Raw genomic sequence first — 19,194 nt, forward strand, 5'->3', positions numbered from 1 at the left:
ATCTAGTTACATGGCAGGGCAGCTGCAGCCTGCTCCCTGGGTGTTGCCTTTGCAGTTTTTGGCTATGAGATCTTAGGCCCTCTGTGCTTGTTCCATTGGTCATGTTCATGCTCACAGCAGCACATCTTTAGCTGCAGGTTCATTTGGGGTACATCTCCATAGCAATTTGCAACTTTTTTTAAGCAGACGTCGAGATGTCTGCATGACACATTGAAATACTAGGGCACTCTGTGCAGGAACACCCTTTGGCAGCTCCACAGTACATGAATTCAGTGAGATAACTGTGTTTTGCCAAACCCCCAAATCACTCTTCGCCCAATTTCTATACAGTTAGTTTGTTTCGTAGTGTGATTATGTAGAATCTTTTTAACATCTGCCGGTTTCAGAGGATAAAATCACAGTGCTGCATATCAACAAAACCCAGCATACCCAGCCTGCAATATAAAATAATTTATATACACAAAGCATAATTTGCATCTTAAATAGGAAGAGATTGTCTTGTTCTCTACATTGTCTTACCAGCTACTAAAAAATAAATAATTCACATCAGATTGATGGATTTGTTTCCTCTACAGCACACGTGCGCTATCGGAGCTGACAAAGATAACATGAAAAAACCTTTTGTAACTAATAAAAGAGAATTGTTGAACACCTGCACATATTGGCACAAGGCAGAAGAGAAAAGGAAAGATCACACAGCTCAGCTCAGGTGCATTCCTCAGTGGAACGCGACTCAGATTTTAACTTCACAAATTCTTTTGCAACCTCATCATTGGTTCTTTGGGAAAGAATCCTCAGGACTGTAAGTCCGGTCTCATCCATGTGAATCCTGCGTCCAAGAGGACACCAGCAAGCACAGCTTCCTTTGTCTGCTATGTCTCTGAGCTGCATCACCGCTATGCCCAGCACCCGATCCTCCCGAGCAAAGCAGTAGTCCTTCACACACACTTGGAGCTCGTAGGCGTCGGGGCCGTCCTCGTTCCCCAGAATGCTGAAAAACACACAAGGTTACTTATCAGGACATATCAATTCCTCTTAAAAAAGACATTTTAAAATCATGTCAGAGGCTGGGTCAAGTACCAGATGTGCCATAAAAAACTCCTGTCTACAGAACCATAGAATCACTGGAGTTGGGAGGGACCCTTAAAGCTCATCTGGCCCAACTCCCCTGCAGGGAACAGAGAAACCACAGCTGCATCAGGTGCCCCTCCAGCCTGACCTTGCGTGCCTCCAGGAATGGAGATCCACCAGCTCTCTGGGCAAACTGTTCCACTGCTACCATTCACTACCGTTTATTATAAAAAACTTCTTTTCTCTGTTTAGAGAGGCAGGAGTACAGCATATGGTGTATGCACATTATTGCTGTTTCATGGTTGATAAAGACAACGTGGCTATTTGAAAAGAAAAAAAAGAAATGACTCTTTTCAAGTTGCCTTTGCATGTGTGTGTGTGTTAAATTGCAAAATGAAAAGAATGAAGAACATAAAAGACATGCTAATAGATTTTCAACTAAGACAACTGTAAACATTTCTGCTCCTGCTAAGGGTTGTTTCATTCCAGTAATTAATATTTTAATTAGATGAAGTCTTTGTTAATGATGCAGAACCTTCCATTAAAGCATCAGCTAATAAACATACATTCCAAACCTTTCTGATGTTTCTAAAGCTAAAAGAAAAAGAAAAAAGGTACAAAAATTTCTTCACTTAGAGCGAGTCTGCCCTTCTCCATATCAAATGAAATCATACAGCCTGCCCGTTTCCCTGGGAGGTTTACAGTCTTTTGCTGGTCATCCTTCTCTGATTCACAGAATCCCAGAATGGTTTAGGATGGAAGGGACCTCTGGAGGTCAGATGGTCCAGCCCCTGCTCACGCAGAGCCACCCAGACTTATTCTTACTGCACAGCTGGGTCAGGACCAGTCTGTAGCTCCTCTGGTTGAGCCTTCTAGGAAGGGAGACAGCTTTGTAATAATGAAAACCAAGTAAGAAGAGATCAATACCCCATGTTGAGAAAGGCTGCAACTGCTAACAGATCCAAGGACTACAACCTTGGAAGCAAGGATATACAAGTTCACAGAGCACGCCCCACAAGTCGAGATAAAGACACTCATTAGGAACTAAAACCACATCCGTAATGAACTTTTAGCCTCAACTCCTAACAACAAAACACATTCATTAAAATGATGGAGCACAGTAAAATACATGAAGAGGACACATCACACATTTCCGAAGGTAGCCAAAGGACACTGCTGGTGAAGAGTGATTCCCAGCACCCCACCCACAGCAAAATCTCCCATCATCTAGCTTTTCCTGCCAAAACACCTGACACCGGGCCAAGCTGCTGGTTCAAGTACTGCTCTGGGCCCTGAGCAGGCTGTTTGTGGATGCTGGGAAAAAAAACACAATCTATCCACTGCATCTAACCATGCCAGGCCAGATCCTCAGGCTATTTTTCACACTTACAAGTGAAAGGTTTCATTGTATTTGGGGGCCCAGTTGTTGCTCTTTGACTTGGTTGTGAACTTCCTCTTCTTGTCACTCTGATGAGGCCCAATCATGGTAACTTCAACGAACGGACGGAACATGCCAGACGTCTGCCACTTCAGGTCGTTGGCTGCCACAACTGGAAAAGAGTCACAATCTGCTTTACAACGAACGCTCGTTTGTTCCCATTGCTAGCTTTATACTTGGATCTCATTTCCATTCCCTGTCCAACCTACAACACATGAGCTACGTCTTTTTTCTTTTTTTTTTGTGTCCTGTTTGAATTCTGCCTAGGGAATCTGAAACTTTTCCCTTGCCATATGTATGTTCAAGAAACTAGTCAAAAAGCAGGCACACATGCAGCTCTGTCTGGTCAGTGTTTAATTCTGTATCAGCTGTGGAATGAGAAAAAACAGGGTATGTAGGGGGGCGATGTTGAAGTCTGTTGAAAACGAGACTGCAGGTAAGACAAACAAAGCATACGAGCTGTGGGTGGTTTCAGAACTCACCACTGTTAGCTCTTTAATTCCCATTCTCTCACAAGAAGCATAGAAAATATCTGTGAACTGCACTGTGGTATAGATTTATACAGGAGAAGAAAGGGCTGGAGATCTGTTTATATATATCTTTAGAGGAAATTAAAGTAGTTAAATATGCTGCACTCAAGCAAAGGAGATGAAGGAAGAGGAAGCCTGAGATGAATCACTGCTTCAGTTATTTTCAGAGCAGCTCTTCTGGGATCAATTTGGCCGCCAGGATGGAGGAGAGCAAAGGCCCTGACCTCTTCCTGGTTCTGCAGTTTCTCAATTTACACTGGGTAGTTTCACACCATCACTCTGTCATGCTGCTCTGTTCTCTGCAGTACATGCAAAACTGTGGGGCCTGCGAGAGCCACCATCTGATTTGTTTATTTCATGTAATGTCGCCAATAAACAACAGGACTCTACACTGTCACGTCACTTGCTAGACTGGGCAAGATCAATTAATGTGTCCCTGCATGTTCAAGACGTGAAAAACATCCACATCACATGAGTTCGCACAGAAATACGATGTTTTCCAATTGGAAGTTTGCCTCGATACAGACAAAGCCCGAGCAGTAAAGCGTATCTGTCCCTACCTTTCACTGTGACCTTGTGTTCTCCAGTTCCTGGATGGGTATACAGGTCGATCTGTATGGACACTTCACCCACAGGGTCATCCACACCAGAGGCTGTTGGAAGAAAATTGGCACGCACGTGCCGTGCACACACAGATTTTGTTTATTGGTACCCATCTTCGCCCCAGCAGACAGTAGTGTTCTCACACCCTCCATAGGCAGTTTTTTCAGTCAGCATTGATAATAAAACGTCAATGCAAACTAATGGGCTTGCATGCCCAACAAGCATAAACACTAACTTTCTTTGCACTCCACCATGAGAATCACACTCTATAAAGAATTCTAAAATATATTAAGCGACAATGAGCCCTCTCAGAGAACAAGAATATTTTCAGAAGTTCCTGACAAGCTATTGTATACACATGCAAGGCATTCCAGTGGTCGGCAGCAGCATTCCCATCAGAATTAAGGACAAGGATTAAAAAAAAAACAAGTAAAAAAGAAACCAAAAAAGCACAAGAGAACATATAAGGCAAGTTTAGGGGAAAAAAAAGACAAAGATGTTAGCAATTAGCACTGAGCCATAATGCAGTCTCACCCTCCAAGGTTTCCATGCAGTATAGCAGATAAATGCTGTTACCCTGACTGCCCCCACCTGCTTCCCTTCAGTGGGTAATGAGAATCCCTTAAGTGCTGTACACCAAAGAGGATGAGAAAGAAGCATTCAACTTGCACACTCATTTCCCTACATCTATCAGGCAGGCAGAAAACAAGACGTATTTTCATGGAGAAAAACATAACATGGTCCAACTGCAGGGGAACATCAGATGAACCTTGCAATTCTTGCATTACGATGTTTTCAACATATTCACTTTTAATTATAATAATCAACCATACGGGGAAACAACATTTATCTGGTAGGGAAGCTGAGATGTCATGTAAATTACAGAAAAAGACTGCTTTGCAGAAGGAAAATTAAGTTCTTTGATCAGATAGGGAGATTGATCTTCCTGTCTCTTTGATTAGCGTCTGATGAGTTTGACAATTAGCAATGCAGTTGTAAGAGGGATACCTATGGGCTAACTGGATACCTAAGCAGAGCACTGTTAGTTTGTTAATTTTGAGACTAAGATGCATTACAAAGTGGAGGAAAAAAAAATAAATGGCGTGTCTGATTGAAATTCAAGACAAGGATCTTGAAGGATGTCATTAAACAAACATTTTGATTAGATGGATCTAAGATGTCAACTTCTACAAAAACAGACTGCAGGCAGCAAAAGCGCTCCTTTCAAAAACAGGAGGTTGAGAGCTCATCTGTGCAGCTCTCTGAAGAGAATTACTTGGCACAGCACCACCGGCAGTGAAAGTCACGTTCATATTCAAGCGAAAGTATCCGCACGCACAAACATAACACAACCTCAAATTATTCTCTTAGGGCTAGATTCTCACTCCTGACCTGAGTTCAACAGACAGCCTTTAGGCTGTAACAGCTGTACTTCATCTTGAGCACACGCTTTATCCCCGCCCAGGAGGGGATGTGTTTCTGTATGTAAGCAGAAGCGTAGGGCTTTAAAAATGCTGGGCCCAATCACTCATCAGACTTGCCCGACTGTGCCTATCACAGTCAGTGTTTTCTATGGGAATAGATAAGATTACCAAAATTACATAACAACTTCATCAGGCCGAATAATCTGATTAACATCAGCTGCCAAACACACAGGTCTTCATTCTACTAATCTTTAGAATCATTAGTGGGTTACGAGTGAGATGCTGATGCTTCTCAGGAATCACAACAGAATCACCCCTTTATCCTTGAGGGAAACAAAATTTAGATTGATTTGTGCTTTTTTTCTGCCTTCACTTCCATCTTTTCATAATAAAAACCCACTTATATTAACTGATAAGAGACCACATACTACTTAAGAAATATCCATAGCAGGCAGTGTAAAAGTTCTGCTCACATACAGCTGTGTAGATATATGTGCTTGCACATTTGGTGGCAAGCAGATTTAAATCTTAACTCACTGTCATGTTAAGTGATGCTGTGATACTGGAAGGTGAAACTGCAGAACTGAGCTCATGAAATGTGACTTTGGATAGCAGAAAATAACTGGGAGATGAAAAACAAAAAGACTTAATTTAGGGGTCTCCTGAGGATGCAGTCTTTATCTACCCCCTTCAAGCCGCATGTTTCAAGCTTGGCCACAGTTCTGAATGAATATCAAACATAACTATGTATTACCATCCCTGCAGACCACAAGCATGCAAGTCCAAGAATTGAAATAGCAACACGCAGCCATGATAAAGAGTAGAGAAACACATGTGCATCATCTTTCAAAATGCAGTCCATTTTAAAGACAGATTTCATATCCCATAAACAAGTCTCAGGCTTTGGAACAGGTTCTCAGGCAAGGTACAAACTTCTACGCTGCACAACCCATGGCTCTGTGGGATGCAAGCGTTCTGTGACAGTTCATTTCTACAGAGAACTACTAGGAATGGGTCTCTGGAAAAGGTTCTGAGCAAGACGGCTTCAAAAGCAAGGCAGTTGGCTAATGTTGTTATGGTAACAACATTAGTCTGGAACATACCCTTATCAGGAAGAACGTCCTCGTTAGCCGTAAACCTAATACCTTTCCCATCATGCACTGAGACATGAATTCAAAAGGCAAGAAGCAAGGAGGATAAAGAGAGAAGAGCGTGAATTACAATCCAATTAGTAGCTTCACTTAAACAAATGCAAGACAAACATTCTAGCTCTTAACAAACATTCTCTTAGATCTTCTGTACCATCACAGGCTTTGAGGAGCAAGCCTGTCTGCGAGTAAGGGATTGTCTGGGTAAAAAAACCAGAATTTATACTGGCAAAACTGAACCACAAGCTCTGATCCATCTCTGCAGAACAAAGCATTGTGCCAGAGACTGTGGAACAATAAGAAAAGGAGTGCAAAAGACAACTCACAAACTGCTAGGTGTAACTACTGAGCAGTGAAGTATTTAGTTAGCAGCAAAGCATTTAAGTAGCTCTGCATGCAGCTGTTTCTACTCTTAGGCTTGTGAGATGCTTGGCTTAAGGGAAAACATCAGCCAGAGAGAGATCTATAAGGCAGATATCACCTGTAAATACCAGTGCTGTCCTTCTGTCTCTCTGATGCATATGTGATCTCCAAACTATTCTACTTACTGTGATTGCCCAGAAGCACGTACAAGTAATATCCTCCTCTAACCTCAATCCCTGGAGAAAGTCATACCTTTCTCAGCATCATCACTGATACCACATATACCAATTGTATAGCTCCAGTCTTCTGTTCTCTAAACAGAGCCCCACACTCCCAAGCCTGTTGATATGAACGATGCTGATTTGGACCAGCTCAGAGGTTCACCACACCCAATAGCTGCCTCCCAAAGTGATTCAGACAAGCCACAAACAAATGTCACCAGTCAGCTATGTGAAAGAACGTGTGACCTCGTTGCACATGCCTCTTGCACACTGAAACCAGAGCTAAATTCTTTGTAAGCTTTCACACACTCTTTGGTGGAAACTCTATAATCCTACTGCTCTTAGATTATTTCCAATTCCCTTTGTGTATCTGCTGTACACTTGCCCTTACTGGAATTTTATAGTCAAATCATTCACTGAATTAAATTTCTTCGTCATATATCTTTAAAATTTCCACTTTCCAGCTTCAACATCTTCTTTTTCTGACTTTAAACCCTTCTGACTCTAGCATGAAGTGCAGAACAGCAGTGCTGTACACAACCTTAGCCTGTGACTCATTACAACATCATAACACAATCTAATTAAAACACTAGTATCGGTTCATGGTTCAGATATATAAAGAAGTGTTTGCCATAGAGGAGCAATGATTGAAAATGTACTGAGCACAGTACATAAGTTCCTAGTTAAAAAGTGTTTTGTGTAACTCTAGTGGGAGCAGGCAGTTCCTTGAGTCCCGCGGTGATGCAGCACAGTGTTTGACCTGCCTGGCCACTGGATGTCATCCTTGCTCTGCTAGGATGCATGTACAGGACCATTCTCTCCAATGTAGGTACTGACTACCTATACATGAGTTAACTTCTGATGCTTAATGAAGAGTACTTCAACTTACACAATCATATGTTTGTGCTGCTAAAGGGAAGGATGATTTAGAATCATAGAATACCCTGAGTTGGAAGGGACTCTTAAGGATCACTGAGTCCAACTGCTGGCTGTACACAGGACCATCTAAAACTGATAGTCAACTATTTTTCACTTTAAAATAAACTTTTTTTTTTTTTTTTCTTGCTTAAAAAAATGCACAGAGGAACGCCAGTACCAGGCAATTTCATTTTCACACCAGAGAAGTGTATGTCAGGTAGGGAGTCATTCTGCCTTGACTTAGTGTGAAGATTTGCTGGCAGTGTTGATATGGTCTGTGGGGTCGCCAGCTCTGTTAGGCTTGAAAAAGTTAAAGTACACACTATAGGCCAGGCAAAAATATGGCAAAATACATCTCCTGTGGAGCTTTCTGATTATTGCTGCTGAGATATAATAGCCCAATGCCACAGCTTCTACCTAAGAAGCCTGAAAAAGTAGAACATCAGTTTCAGTTTTGACCTAACCTGTAATAGCATCTGTTCTCTATTTCTGAGTATAAGAAGAAGATTCATAGTCAACCAGTGAAGGTGCATGACGATGGATTAAATTATTCTACTCAACAATCTGAAGACGCTTCTTTGAAAGCAATGAAAGATGGAGGCAATTAGCTAAGTACCACTTCTGAATCAGTGAAGTAGCAGCACTGCTCTGCATTCACAGACAGCAACCACGGAACTCCAGTGATCCATTCCAGCAGCCAACTACCACTTGTGGAGACTTATCATCTAGCTAACATATACCCTGTAGTGGCTGCAGATAAGACAGTGCTGTTGTTACTCCCAAAGGGACTCTTCTCTTCGCACAGCAGCATGGTGCTCCGTGATTCACCACATTCTGTCAGTCAGCACCGGCCAGAATGGCACTGGGCTGCTGGCATCTGGCCTGTGACACAGGCACCCAGTAGCTTCTGTGGTGATGCCTTGCTGGAATGGTCTCTCACACCACTCTAAGTCTCAGTACAATATCTTTGCATTTCACTTCCCCAAACTACCCACCCACATGAATCCAAGAAACGTGACTGCTATATGATAACTGCAGAAAATAGACCACAAAGCCCCTCAGGACGTATGTTTCACATATCCTCTATTCTCTCAAAATGTAAATGTTGTGCAGGAAATAAATCATTTTCCCTCCTTCCACATTTCAAAAGCTCTGCACTGTCACATTTCCAGAAAAGTTACTGCCAACAGCACTCTACAAACTGGCAATACAAGACTGAGCAATTACGAACAGGGCAGATCGCTCCATTCAACTTTGCCAACAGCATAAATGTCTCACCCTGAGCTGTCTGTGTCTGGACAAAAGTTTTGATGAGAGTGTCTGTGGTCTGAGTGTAGAGAGAAAGAGCATATCGAAGTGACTGCAGGTCGGGACTCTTCTCCAAGAAGGTTTTCTTCAGCCCATTCCCGCCAGCATGGAAATATTGCTAGAAGTAAAAATGAATAAACAAGGGAAAAATACTGAGGAAGAATTGTAAAAGGCAACAAGTATTTATGCACTATGGATTGAAAAGAGCTGAAAAATTCACAAAACACTTCTGTATTGGGAGCCCAGCTCTTGTTAGACCAGCTGATAGCAACTGCTCATGGCTTTCCTATTCCAAAATGCTTAAATATAAATACATCCTCTCTCCCAGCACGCATCCATCACATAACTCTGTCTGGGCTTACCCAAATGTGGCAGTATCACTCATGGCTTAATGGTTGGAACAGCAGCAACAGACTCCTGCCATCTCCTAACTGGAACAGGCTCTCCCCTCCCAAATGGGACTGCAAATGAAGCAAGGGAATGACATGGACAGAAATGGAAATCACTTACTTTGATAGTATCCAGTGCTAGATCCAAAACAGCACACTGCTTGGGAGTGAGGCTCCTGGTTTCTTCTCTCACCATATGATCCTGCAAACAATCATTATATTTGCTATTAGTATGTCACCAGATGCTACAGGAAGAGATCCCAATCTCATCTCTCTCTCTGGATTCATGCTGTGGCTACATGGCCACAGCATTAGCTCAGCCGTTTATGGAATACAGAATCTTTTATCACAGAAGATATGTCTCAGAATCTTTTATTACAGCTTTAGTTGAAAATAAGCATAATTCCTCTCTTGTAGGCAGAGAAGAGAGAAAATAAGGAAAGGACCTGGATAAACGTTAAGTAACAATTTAACAATCAGTTGGTCTCTAAAGTAAAAAACAAACAGGAGTCTTCTTGTTACCAGTCATTTCAGAGCATCCACAACAAAGACCTTAAGACACTACCCAAAGCAAGTAATTCTGGGAACCAGATCCAGGGAAAAGTTGTTAGATGTTGACAGGTGCTCATATCACTCTTGTACAGGAATAAAAACAAACAAGCAGTGTGTTCTAGAAAGCACCTCTACTAACAGATGAAGTTGTTCTCATTAACGAAATCCACCATCACTAACAGCAAAGATAAATCCCTTTGGGAAGGGATGTTCTCTGCTGCAGTGGGAGCATATTCCTCTTAGGCTCTTACCTGACTGTCATATTTTGGCATTTCACTAGGCTCATTTTCTCTGGTGTTTAGTCGAAGTGTCAGGGAAACCCTGCACATTTTAGGAAGTGAAAGCTATGCACAAACCCGAACTCTCACTGTCTGACCTTCCAGAGGATCAGGTCAGCTGGCTGCAGCCTTGGTGCTGAAGCTTTCATGAAAAATATGCAGGCAAATCACACAAATATGCAGGTTCATCCTTGCATATTTGACACATCCTCTGAACAGTCTGTGAGCCCAGCATGCCCAGAGTGCAGCATCATGCATGCATTTCACACTGACAAGCTTGCTGGGCATCCTGCAGCCTAGCAGTTCCTCATGTCACATGGTGGTGCTCCCATTTCACCATCTCCTGCAGCCTGATGGAGTCTGAGCACAGCACAGTGCTGCATTAAACTTTACAGAAGATGCTGCTCAAGACGGGCTACTGCTGAGGGCTGGCCTTGGTCTGACCAGTGCAACTGGAAACAGACAAGCTTGTACTGTGCTTTCTTGATAGTAGAGATGCCTCAACAGGCCTCCTTCCATTCTCAAGCTGCTTCTGATCTGGAGAGCTAGTGCAGCAGCACCATGTTCCACAAGCTGCAATGAATCTTCTGTTAAAACAAACTGTCTTCTGGGGAGCCATCACTCACATCTCTCTTCTCAAGTAACTCAGTTGAAGATGATGTTGCTTCACACTTCAGTACACAAAGGATAAAACATTTATCTCCTGACTGTTTGATTAAGTGCACTATCAGGCAGAGCCCAAGGCTACTTCTCCAGAGTCCTATTTTATTGAGGTGCCCAAAGTGTGATTTTCATTTCTGTTGAATTGACTTTCTGGGTTTGCCCACCAGATAACCCAAGTCTGAAACAGAAACCAGGTGGCTGGCATTTTTCTCCTCAACATCTAACAAGCTTCTTTACCACTCAGAGAGGTCACCCGGACTATGCCTGTGCTGCCACTGCGCAGCAACACATCAGTGCTTTCTAAAAGTTTCCCAGTGTCATTTACTTCAACACATCATGTAAAAACATCCAAGTGATGGGGCTGGTAATGCTCACAGCTACACACAGAGGAGCCCATGTCATTTCCCTGTGTGCCTGCCTTCTGCTCGTCCTACACTGCTCCTATCAAGTATTCTGCAGAGCTGCCCTGCACTTTCCAGTTTGAGAGAGAGGAGCAGACCACAAATATTTACATCAAATCACTGTGTAACTACCAGTGGAAGTCATCAAAATCTTGTCCTCGTCTCTCATATTCACTGGTGTACTGTGCACAACTATTCTTAAAAAAACCTCCGCAGTCAGAGCTTGGTTTTGCAAAGTGGAAGAGGCTGCCCCGCTTCCTGCTCTAGCTTCTGGCTGTGTGGGACAGGCAGCAGGAGCAGTTTCGCTTGCACCAAAGCAGAGTGGAAAGACCTGGATAACAAATGGGAGGCAGGTATCTGGCTCCAAGGTGCCAGTTTTACGGTTGGTTTTCCAAGCGTTTGAAAATACACTGGGAAATTGTTTTTTCACCCGGACAGGAGTCTGTGCTGATCAGGTCTGCCAGTCTCAGCTTTCAGCTGACTAATATGATTCAATGGGGATCTTTTCCTACTGTTCTATTTAAGACAACTAAAGGCTTAAAATCCGTGTTATAATTTTCTCAGGCTTTTAGTGAAATGGCAAAACAGACAAGAGAAGGACTCTGAGTAGCTATTTATTCATGCCTTCTCTGCTAGCTTGTACATGCCTGTAAAAACAGAAAATCCATGATGGTTATGCAGACCCAAACAATTTACATCTTCTTAACTCCTTCACTCCTCGGGAAATTTTTGGACACAATGTCAGCTCACACCATCTGTCTGAACAAAAGGTCCTCAGAATTCAAGTGGTATGGCGCTTTCATGTCTGCATACAGCCTTGATGCCACAAATAAAATCTCACGCACCTGTGCTCTAATTCTATATATGGATATGTAAATAAAGGCTCAAAAACCAACCAGGGCTTGCCTGATTTCCATGAGTATATGCATTTCTAAAAATGGAGTTCAGAGTTAGCAAAGATAAGCTTTATAGTAACTCTAGCCAAAGACAGGCTGCTGTTGAGAGCTGGCCTCGGTCTGACCAGTGCAAATGGAAACAGAAAAACTTCCAGCTCATTCCTGGCAAAAGGCACTCTGTGTATCTTAAAAATTCCAGTAAAGAGGAGATTGGGAGGAAGTAAAAGATAACAGTGAATGGCAGTGACTATGTCTGAGAACACAGAGGCACAAGAACTCATAGCTGTCTGCAAAAACTTGTCCTGGTGACCTGGGGGGAGTAACAGGGAGAATCCAGCTTGTCCTTTGAAACCAGAAGTCCATTAAGACAGCAGGGAGGGCTTCTTTTCTGCATGTTGGGCACTCACCCTGCTGTTTTTGAAAGGAGAAAGGGATACTCATGGGAAGAGGGGGTTGCATTTGGAGGCTGCATTCCAGTTCCCACTCTCCCAGCCTAGGTACAAAGCTCCTCTCTGTTCATTTCTCCCATGGGAGTTTTTGCTTTCTTTGAAGCAGGAACAGTGGAGGTGGTACAATCCTCAAGAGCCACCATGTCACCAGGGAGGACAAGCTAGCAGTCCCCAGCAAAAGTGGTAGATGTCAGCTATTCCCTTGAGAGCCACACCTGAACAGTTTGTTAACTCTTTTATTACAGTCTCAAAAAAAAAAAGCCCCTCGTGCATACAATCATAGGATGGCTTGGGTTGGAAGAGACCTTAACGCCCATACATTTCCATGCTCCTGCCGTGGGCTGGTTGCTCCCACCTACTCACCTCCTCAGGGCCCCATCCAGCCCATCCTTGAGCACCTCCAGGGATGGGGCACCACAGCTCTCTTGGCAGCAGCACCAGCGCCTCACTGCTGCTCTCCAAGAAAAGAATTCTCTCCAAACTTCTAACCAATCTAACTTCTTCACTTTGGAGGTTACAGAGCACTGGAATAGACTGTCCAGGGAGGTTGTGGAATCTCCTTTTTTGGAGATATTCAAAACCTGCCAGGATGCTTACCTGTGCAATTTGTAGGCTCCTGCTGTAGAAGGAGATCTCCAGATACATGATCTCCAGAGGTCCCTTCCTACCCCTACAACTCTGTGATTCTGTGTAATGAGACATGCATGTCCAGATCCTTCCTAGGACTTCTAATAAGCACTACCTTAAATGAACTGCATACAGTCCTGAATCACAAACACATACAATGTGACTGCTGGGCTAGGGAAATAGATAGTTAAATAAAAGCTAATGTAATAAAGGCATATAATAAAGGCATGAGACAAAACACAATGGGAAGAGATGAATGTATTTTGGAACTGAACTGATCACTTAGAAGAATGCTCTCGCCATGGGAAGTTCTTCCTGATCACCCTCCAAGACACTGTCATCTTCCTATCTGCACAATCTGTGAGCTGTGACTTGAGATTTAGACTTTCTCTTGCACCGTATCTGCTTCATATCACAAGTCAAGCCACAACACAGGACAAATAGATTCTTGTAAGGCATCGCTGATTTCATACCACTCCTGTTGTGACTACTGGCAATGGCTTACAATGAGGTGGCGTGCACTTAGTAATGCTCGTGCCCTGCACTGTCACGTCATGCGGTGTCAAAACACATCAACACAGCCTTCATGCTAACTGCCATTTGCCTGTAAAGAGAGCCCACACAGATAGAATTTACAGACACAGGCTCTGTTCCATAAGGAACAGTTATTTTTGTATATAATTCATCAATAGCTACCGCAAGTATCTTTCCTACTGATAGCTCATTATCAGGATCATACAAGGGACTCCCTTTTACACAAGAGACACAGAGGAACTGGTCAGATATCAAAATCTCTACTTTTTTCCATTTTGAATAGATAAATCAAATTGACCTCTGCCTGTAAGAGATAAACTACTTTACTATTAAACGCAGAATAAAATTGAGCAGTTAATATAAACACGATGCTAATGTTAGCAGGATGTATTTAAATGAACATTTAAGGCATTTAGAAGAAAGCATTTCTCTGTAAGTGTTCACAAGTTCACAAGTCACAAACCACTGGAAGCACAAGCCATGCTACTCACTACTACACTTCCATGCTCAAACACAACGACATTAACACAGACCACACACAATACCTTCAACTTTGACAAGTGTCCCAGCTCTTTAGCAGCACTGAAAATCAACTGTGTGCCCTATGATTGCAAGAAGGTAGGAAAAAAAAGGAGGGAAAAAAACATTATACACAAGATTTGCATACTTTTTCTTTGAGCAAGCCAAACCAGTTCCCAGACAGAACTTTACATAACAACCCCAAGGCCTATCTCAACAATCCTTCTTGTTATTATATTATCTAGTATAAGACCTGGCATTTCTGCAGATGCCAAATCCAGATCTACATCAGAGCACGACATTCTGCTAACTGGTTTACTCTTGCTTCAGCAGCCATACATTTAAATAGGATGCACCCTATTGCACAGGGCTTCACTGGTTTTAGGGAAGGCAGTGTACTGGCTTTACCTCCAGGCACTCCTCTAGAGTTCAAGTCATCTAAATACATGTAGATAAGCACTGGGTAACATCAGTTTAAGCAGTGATATACAATTGATGACAATCTCTCTAGGAAAGTGCAGCCCGATCAGTGATGAAAGGGGTTAAGAATGTATCAGGTCAGAAGCAAAACTAGATCTGAACAGTTTCCAGATGAGGCAGAGTATGTTACAGCATCTCCTTCATATGTCAAAAACTGGCAATGGCTCTTCTTCCCCACTGTGGCTTACTGATATTGTATGACCAATGAAGAAACAAAAAATGATGATAAATCCCAAAGACAGGAAATTTTGCTTTTAGTCACTTACACACTGATAAAATAAAGCTTTGAAATATTTTCCCTGCAATAGTTACAATAGAAATATTTTTCCTTTCCACCATCACAACATTTCTCTGTTGTATAATAAATACCTCTTTTGCCTGGGAACTTAAGCCAAATATGAAATGAGAAAGACAAAAGCAATCAAACTAATTCTCTAGCCTCCTTCCCAGACATGTTTTATGAGGTTCACTGAGATTTATTTTCTTCCATTTTGATCTCTTTCATTGATCTGCCTTTTTCTAATGAAGTCACAGCTGCCCATTTCTTCATTCAGAATAAAACCCTAGCCTACTGTAACTCAGGCCACTAATTGTGTATCCATCATATTGTGAAACTTTCTTCTCCACTTCAGCCCTCTGTGGCTAGCAAGATTTGGGCTTCCCCATGAAGCTACAGGCTCTTTCCTTCTTTAATGTCATTTTCATCATCTGTCTCAGAAAAGCCTGAGGTATGTCAGGGGAGATCTCTCAGTGACAATCTTTGGCTCTCCTCAGCTTGTAATGAGTTATTAGAGGCTACCATTAAAAGTATATTAAAAGTGGTCTGTCTTGGGACTGGTGCTCTTAACGTCTTTATCGCTGGCATCGATGATGAAATTAGTGCACCCTCAGCAAGTTTGCTGATGACACCAAGCTGAGTAGTGTGGTTGGCACGGTGGAAGGAAGGGATGTCACTCAGAGGGCCCTCGACAGGCTGGAAAGGTGGGCCTGGGTGAACTTAATGAAGTTCAACACAGCAAAGAGCAAGGTTTTGCACTTGGGCTGGAGGAATCCCAGGCATCCATACAGACTGGAAGGAGCAGTCCTTGAGAGCAGCCCTGCAGAGAAGGACCTGGGGGTCAACAGGTCCTCAACATGAGCTAGCAGGGTGTGATTACAGCTTGGAAAGCAAGTGTTATCCTGGGCTCCATCAGAAGAGGGGTGGCCAGCAGGGACAGGGGGGTGACTGTCCCTCTTTACTCTGCTCTTGTGAGGCTCCATCTGGCGTACTGTGTCCAGGTCTGGAGCCCCCAGTACAAGAAAGACAGAGAGCTGTTGGAGAGGGTCCAGAGGAGAGCCACGCAGATGATCAGGGGGCTGCAGCATCTCCCCTATGAAGACAGGCTGAGGGAGCTGGGCTTGTTCAGCCTGGAGAAAAGAAGGCTGCGGGGTGACCTCATTGCAGCCTTTCAGTACCTAAAGGGAGCCTGCAAACATGAGGGGAATCAACTTTTGAAAGGGTAGATAACAGCAGGACAAGGGGAAATGGTTTTAAGTTGAGGGAGGGAAGAATTTAGGTTGGATGTCAGGGGGAAGTTCTTTACAGAGAGAGTGGTGAGGTGCTGGAACAGGCTGCCCAGAGAGGTTGTGGATGCCCCGTCCCTGGAGGTGTTCAAGGCCAGGTTGGATGGGGCCCTGGGCAGCCTGGTCTGGTATTAAATGGGGAGGTTGGTGGCCCTGCCTGTGGCAGGAGGGTTGGAGATTCGTAATCCTTGAGGTCCCTTCCAACCCGGGCCATTCTGTGATTCTGTGATACATATAAATGTTATCAGAGGTATCACCTGGGGGTTTCCCAGCTGAATGCCAGAAATAAGATTTCAGGGACAATCAGACACATTGTTGGGTAGCACTTCGTACACAGTTGGATGTTTCTCTTGGGAAAGCATTCAGAGAATACAAAGCTCATCTCTGGGGTCTGCTGGCTCTCTATGGACCATATTTACCCAAAGGTCTCCAGTATATGCAGTTCTCCATTCTACAGTCCTTCTTCTCTCTCCTCTGCTATCCTTTCTTATCTCAACAATCTTTCACCCTTCACTTAACCACAACTGACGTGAACACTGCTCATCCCATATCCCTGGAATTTAAACTCAGCAAGATGCAAGACCAGAATTATTACATGGCCCTTTGTGCCTGTTTATGCCAACCAGTTTGCCTTCGTAGTTGATGACTTCTTCAGTATTCATTTGATGCCTTTTAACTCAGTGCTCTGTGGAGCAGGAATTAGGTTCTGTTGCAAAAATGACTGTTAAAAGTATTTTTTTTTTCCTTTGGATTGAACTTAAGATCAGCCTCACTGATGCGTTCCCCTGAGCAAAAAACCTTCTTCATATCTGCCAGTGGAAAGAGCAGGTATCTTTGTACAGAAGAAAAGCGTGACCAGCTTACAGCAGTAATAAAGGGAAACTGAGCTCTGCTCTAGGGACACTGGACACCCTCTTCTCTTTACAACAGTCTAGAATTGAATTTCTAAATGAGATGCTTTTTTCTTTAGTTTTGCCACCTTCTGAAATTGCTCAAACTCTGTGATTCCGTGACCTGAATTCAGACACCCTATTAAATTGCTCTCACCATAACCCTCACCTGGCCCTCACTGATCATCAGCCTTTTATGTTTGAATAGAAATCAATACAGAGTGAACATTATTCACTTTATAGCTAAACAGAAGCTCTTGGTAACTGATTAAATTCATAACTCTTAAGGGAAAAAGGTGTAGGCAAGGATAGCTAATGCATCCATAAGTGAAAGCTTTTGAAATTAGACAAGGAGCTTAACTTGATGCCAGTACCTTACAGGAATTCTAAAAACAACTCTCAAATTTTCCTGTATTTCCAACAAGGAAAATAGGACATAACTGCATTCAGAGAGACACAAACAGAGATTTCACTTTGGGACACACCAGATTATCCAAGGAACACAGCTTCAAACAGTGCTTTGGTACCCAGTATTGAATGCTGTCAGACACATCAGCTATTCAGTGAGACTGATCATAAGGCTTGTGGTCTTAAAACTCAAGGTATTGAAGACTGGGGACCAACCAGAAAAACAATTAACAATTGCTTTTTTTTTTTTTTTTTTTTACAACCCGGACTTTGAAAAATTGAAGTAGCTCCAAGATACACTAATGTTAACATTTCTTGATCCAGTCTTTCCAGTTTTCATTGGATTCTTAATCTTTATATATATATTTCAGCAACATTAACTAGCCTAGGCACGTAGCCTGCCTGCTGCAGGCTTCAAAAGAGGGCAGGTCAGTAACACTGAGCAATACCCAGTGACGCGCTACGCTTCAAGGAACAAAGCTGCTCAGATAACTGCTTTGCGGCGCTTCTTGCCCATTTTGCTAATCCTCATCAATCAGTGCCAATCTCTGTCAATGTGTCTGCAAGGAGAAGTTATTTTACTGCCGTGCCGTTTGTCATCAGTGCTGGAAAAGCCTAATGAAAAACCGGACAGCTGCTTTCTCTGCCAAGTGGTATTCTTGTAAACAAGACGCTCAAGAAGTTATTAGTTATTCATGGAAAACATATTGCAAAGTTTCATAGACAGCATTTATTCCAGGTGCAGCTATAGGGAAATAAGGCGACTATGCTTAGATATTGTGTACTTTTGAGAGAAACTGCTCACAACAGGATTGATTCAAATGTCAAGGACAGAAGACGAGGGATAATTAAGACTCCTGTGAATTGCTTCTGCTTAGCTTTTGACAAATACAGCTGGAAAGAGGACAGACCTTGGACAGCATTAGTTTTCCAGGTCCCTTCCGCATCATTAATTTTACCTTCTTAAACTTTTTTGGAAATCTGAAACAGGTCCACAGTCTGCAACATGGAGATTTTGAATTTCCTGTTAAAGATCTGTGTTTTTTTCCCCAGTAAAAGCATTTGGAAAGAGATCATCAACTGATTCAAGCCTAATTGCTAGAAGCCAAAGGAACTGTACTGATTTATATTCCCAGAGACTCCAACTATCACACTTTAGCTCTGCTACTGCTCCGTTGACAAAGTTAGGAAACAAAAGCCTACTGTCTTTTGAATTTCAGTCCTTTCTTGGAAAACATATCATTATTTGGGCTTATTTTCTGAGACACATTAATGCAAGGAAGTTTTATCTGACGTTGTACATTCCTTTCTTAAATCTTTTATCTTCTATATTCAGCAACAATGAGACCTGCCCCTTTGTTAGCAGCATTTAAGTTCATTTAAAAAAGCTTCACCAACCTATCAGAAATCAAACTCTTTTAGGTGCCACAGCATACTAAACACGGAGGGAATAGGTTTAAAAGAGGAAATGAAGAAGAGGAAATAACATCCTCTAGGTACAAAGGTCTGAATACATGTGCA

The 19,194-nt window shown here is 42.7% G+C and overlaps 1 protein-coding gene across 1 annotated transcript in view; it reads right to left on the minus strand.

The window, feature by feature from the left end:
* Nucleotides 1-705: 705 nt before the first annotated feature.
* The window catches only part of UNC13B (unc-13 homolog B), a gene marked incomplete at both ends in the record, with an annotated part of 204,421 nt that continues 185,932 nt past the window's right edge, over nucleotides 706-19,194 (minus strand). The window contains 7 exons of the mRNA XM_079548344.1: nucleotides 706-991; nucleotides 2,462-2,621; nucleotides 3,600-3,692; nucleotides 6,170-6,226; nucleotides 8,995-9,142; nucleotides 9,535-9,615; nucleotides 14,359-14,415. Of these exons, the coding sequence (XP_079404470.1) occupies nucleotides 706-991; nucleotides 2,462-2,621; nucleotides 3,600-3,692; nucleotides 6,170-6,226; nucleotides 8,995-9,142; nucleotides 9,535-9,615; nucleotides 14,359-14,415 (882 nt within the window). The remainder of the gene's footprint in view (nucleotides 992-2,461; nucleotides 2,622-3,599; nucleotides 3,693-6,169; nucleotides 6,227-8,994; nucleotides 9,143-9,534; nucleotides 9,616-14,358; nucleotides 14,416-19,194) is intronic.

This window comes from Tetrao urogallus, assembly GCF_951394365.1.
Source record: "Tetrao urogallus genome assembly, chromosome: Z".
In the NCBI taxonomy this organism is placed as follows: Eukaryota; Metazoa; Chordata; class Aves; order Galliformes; family Phasianidae; genus Tetrao; species Tetrao urogallus.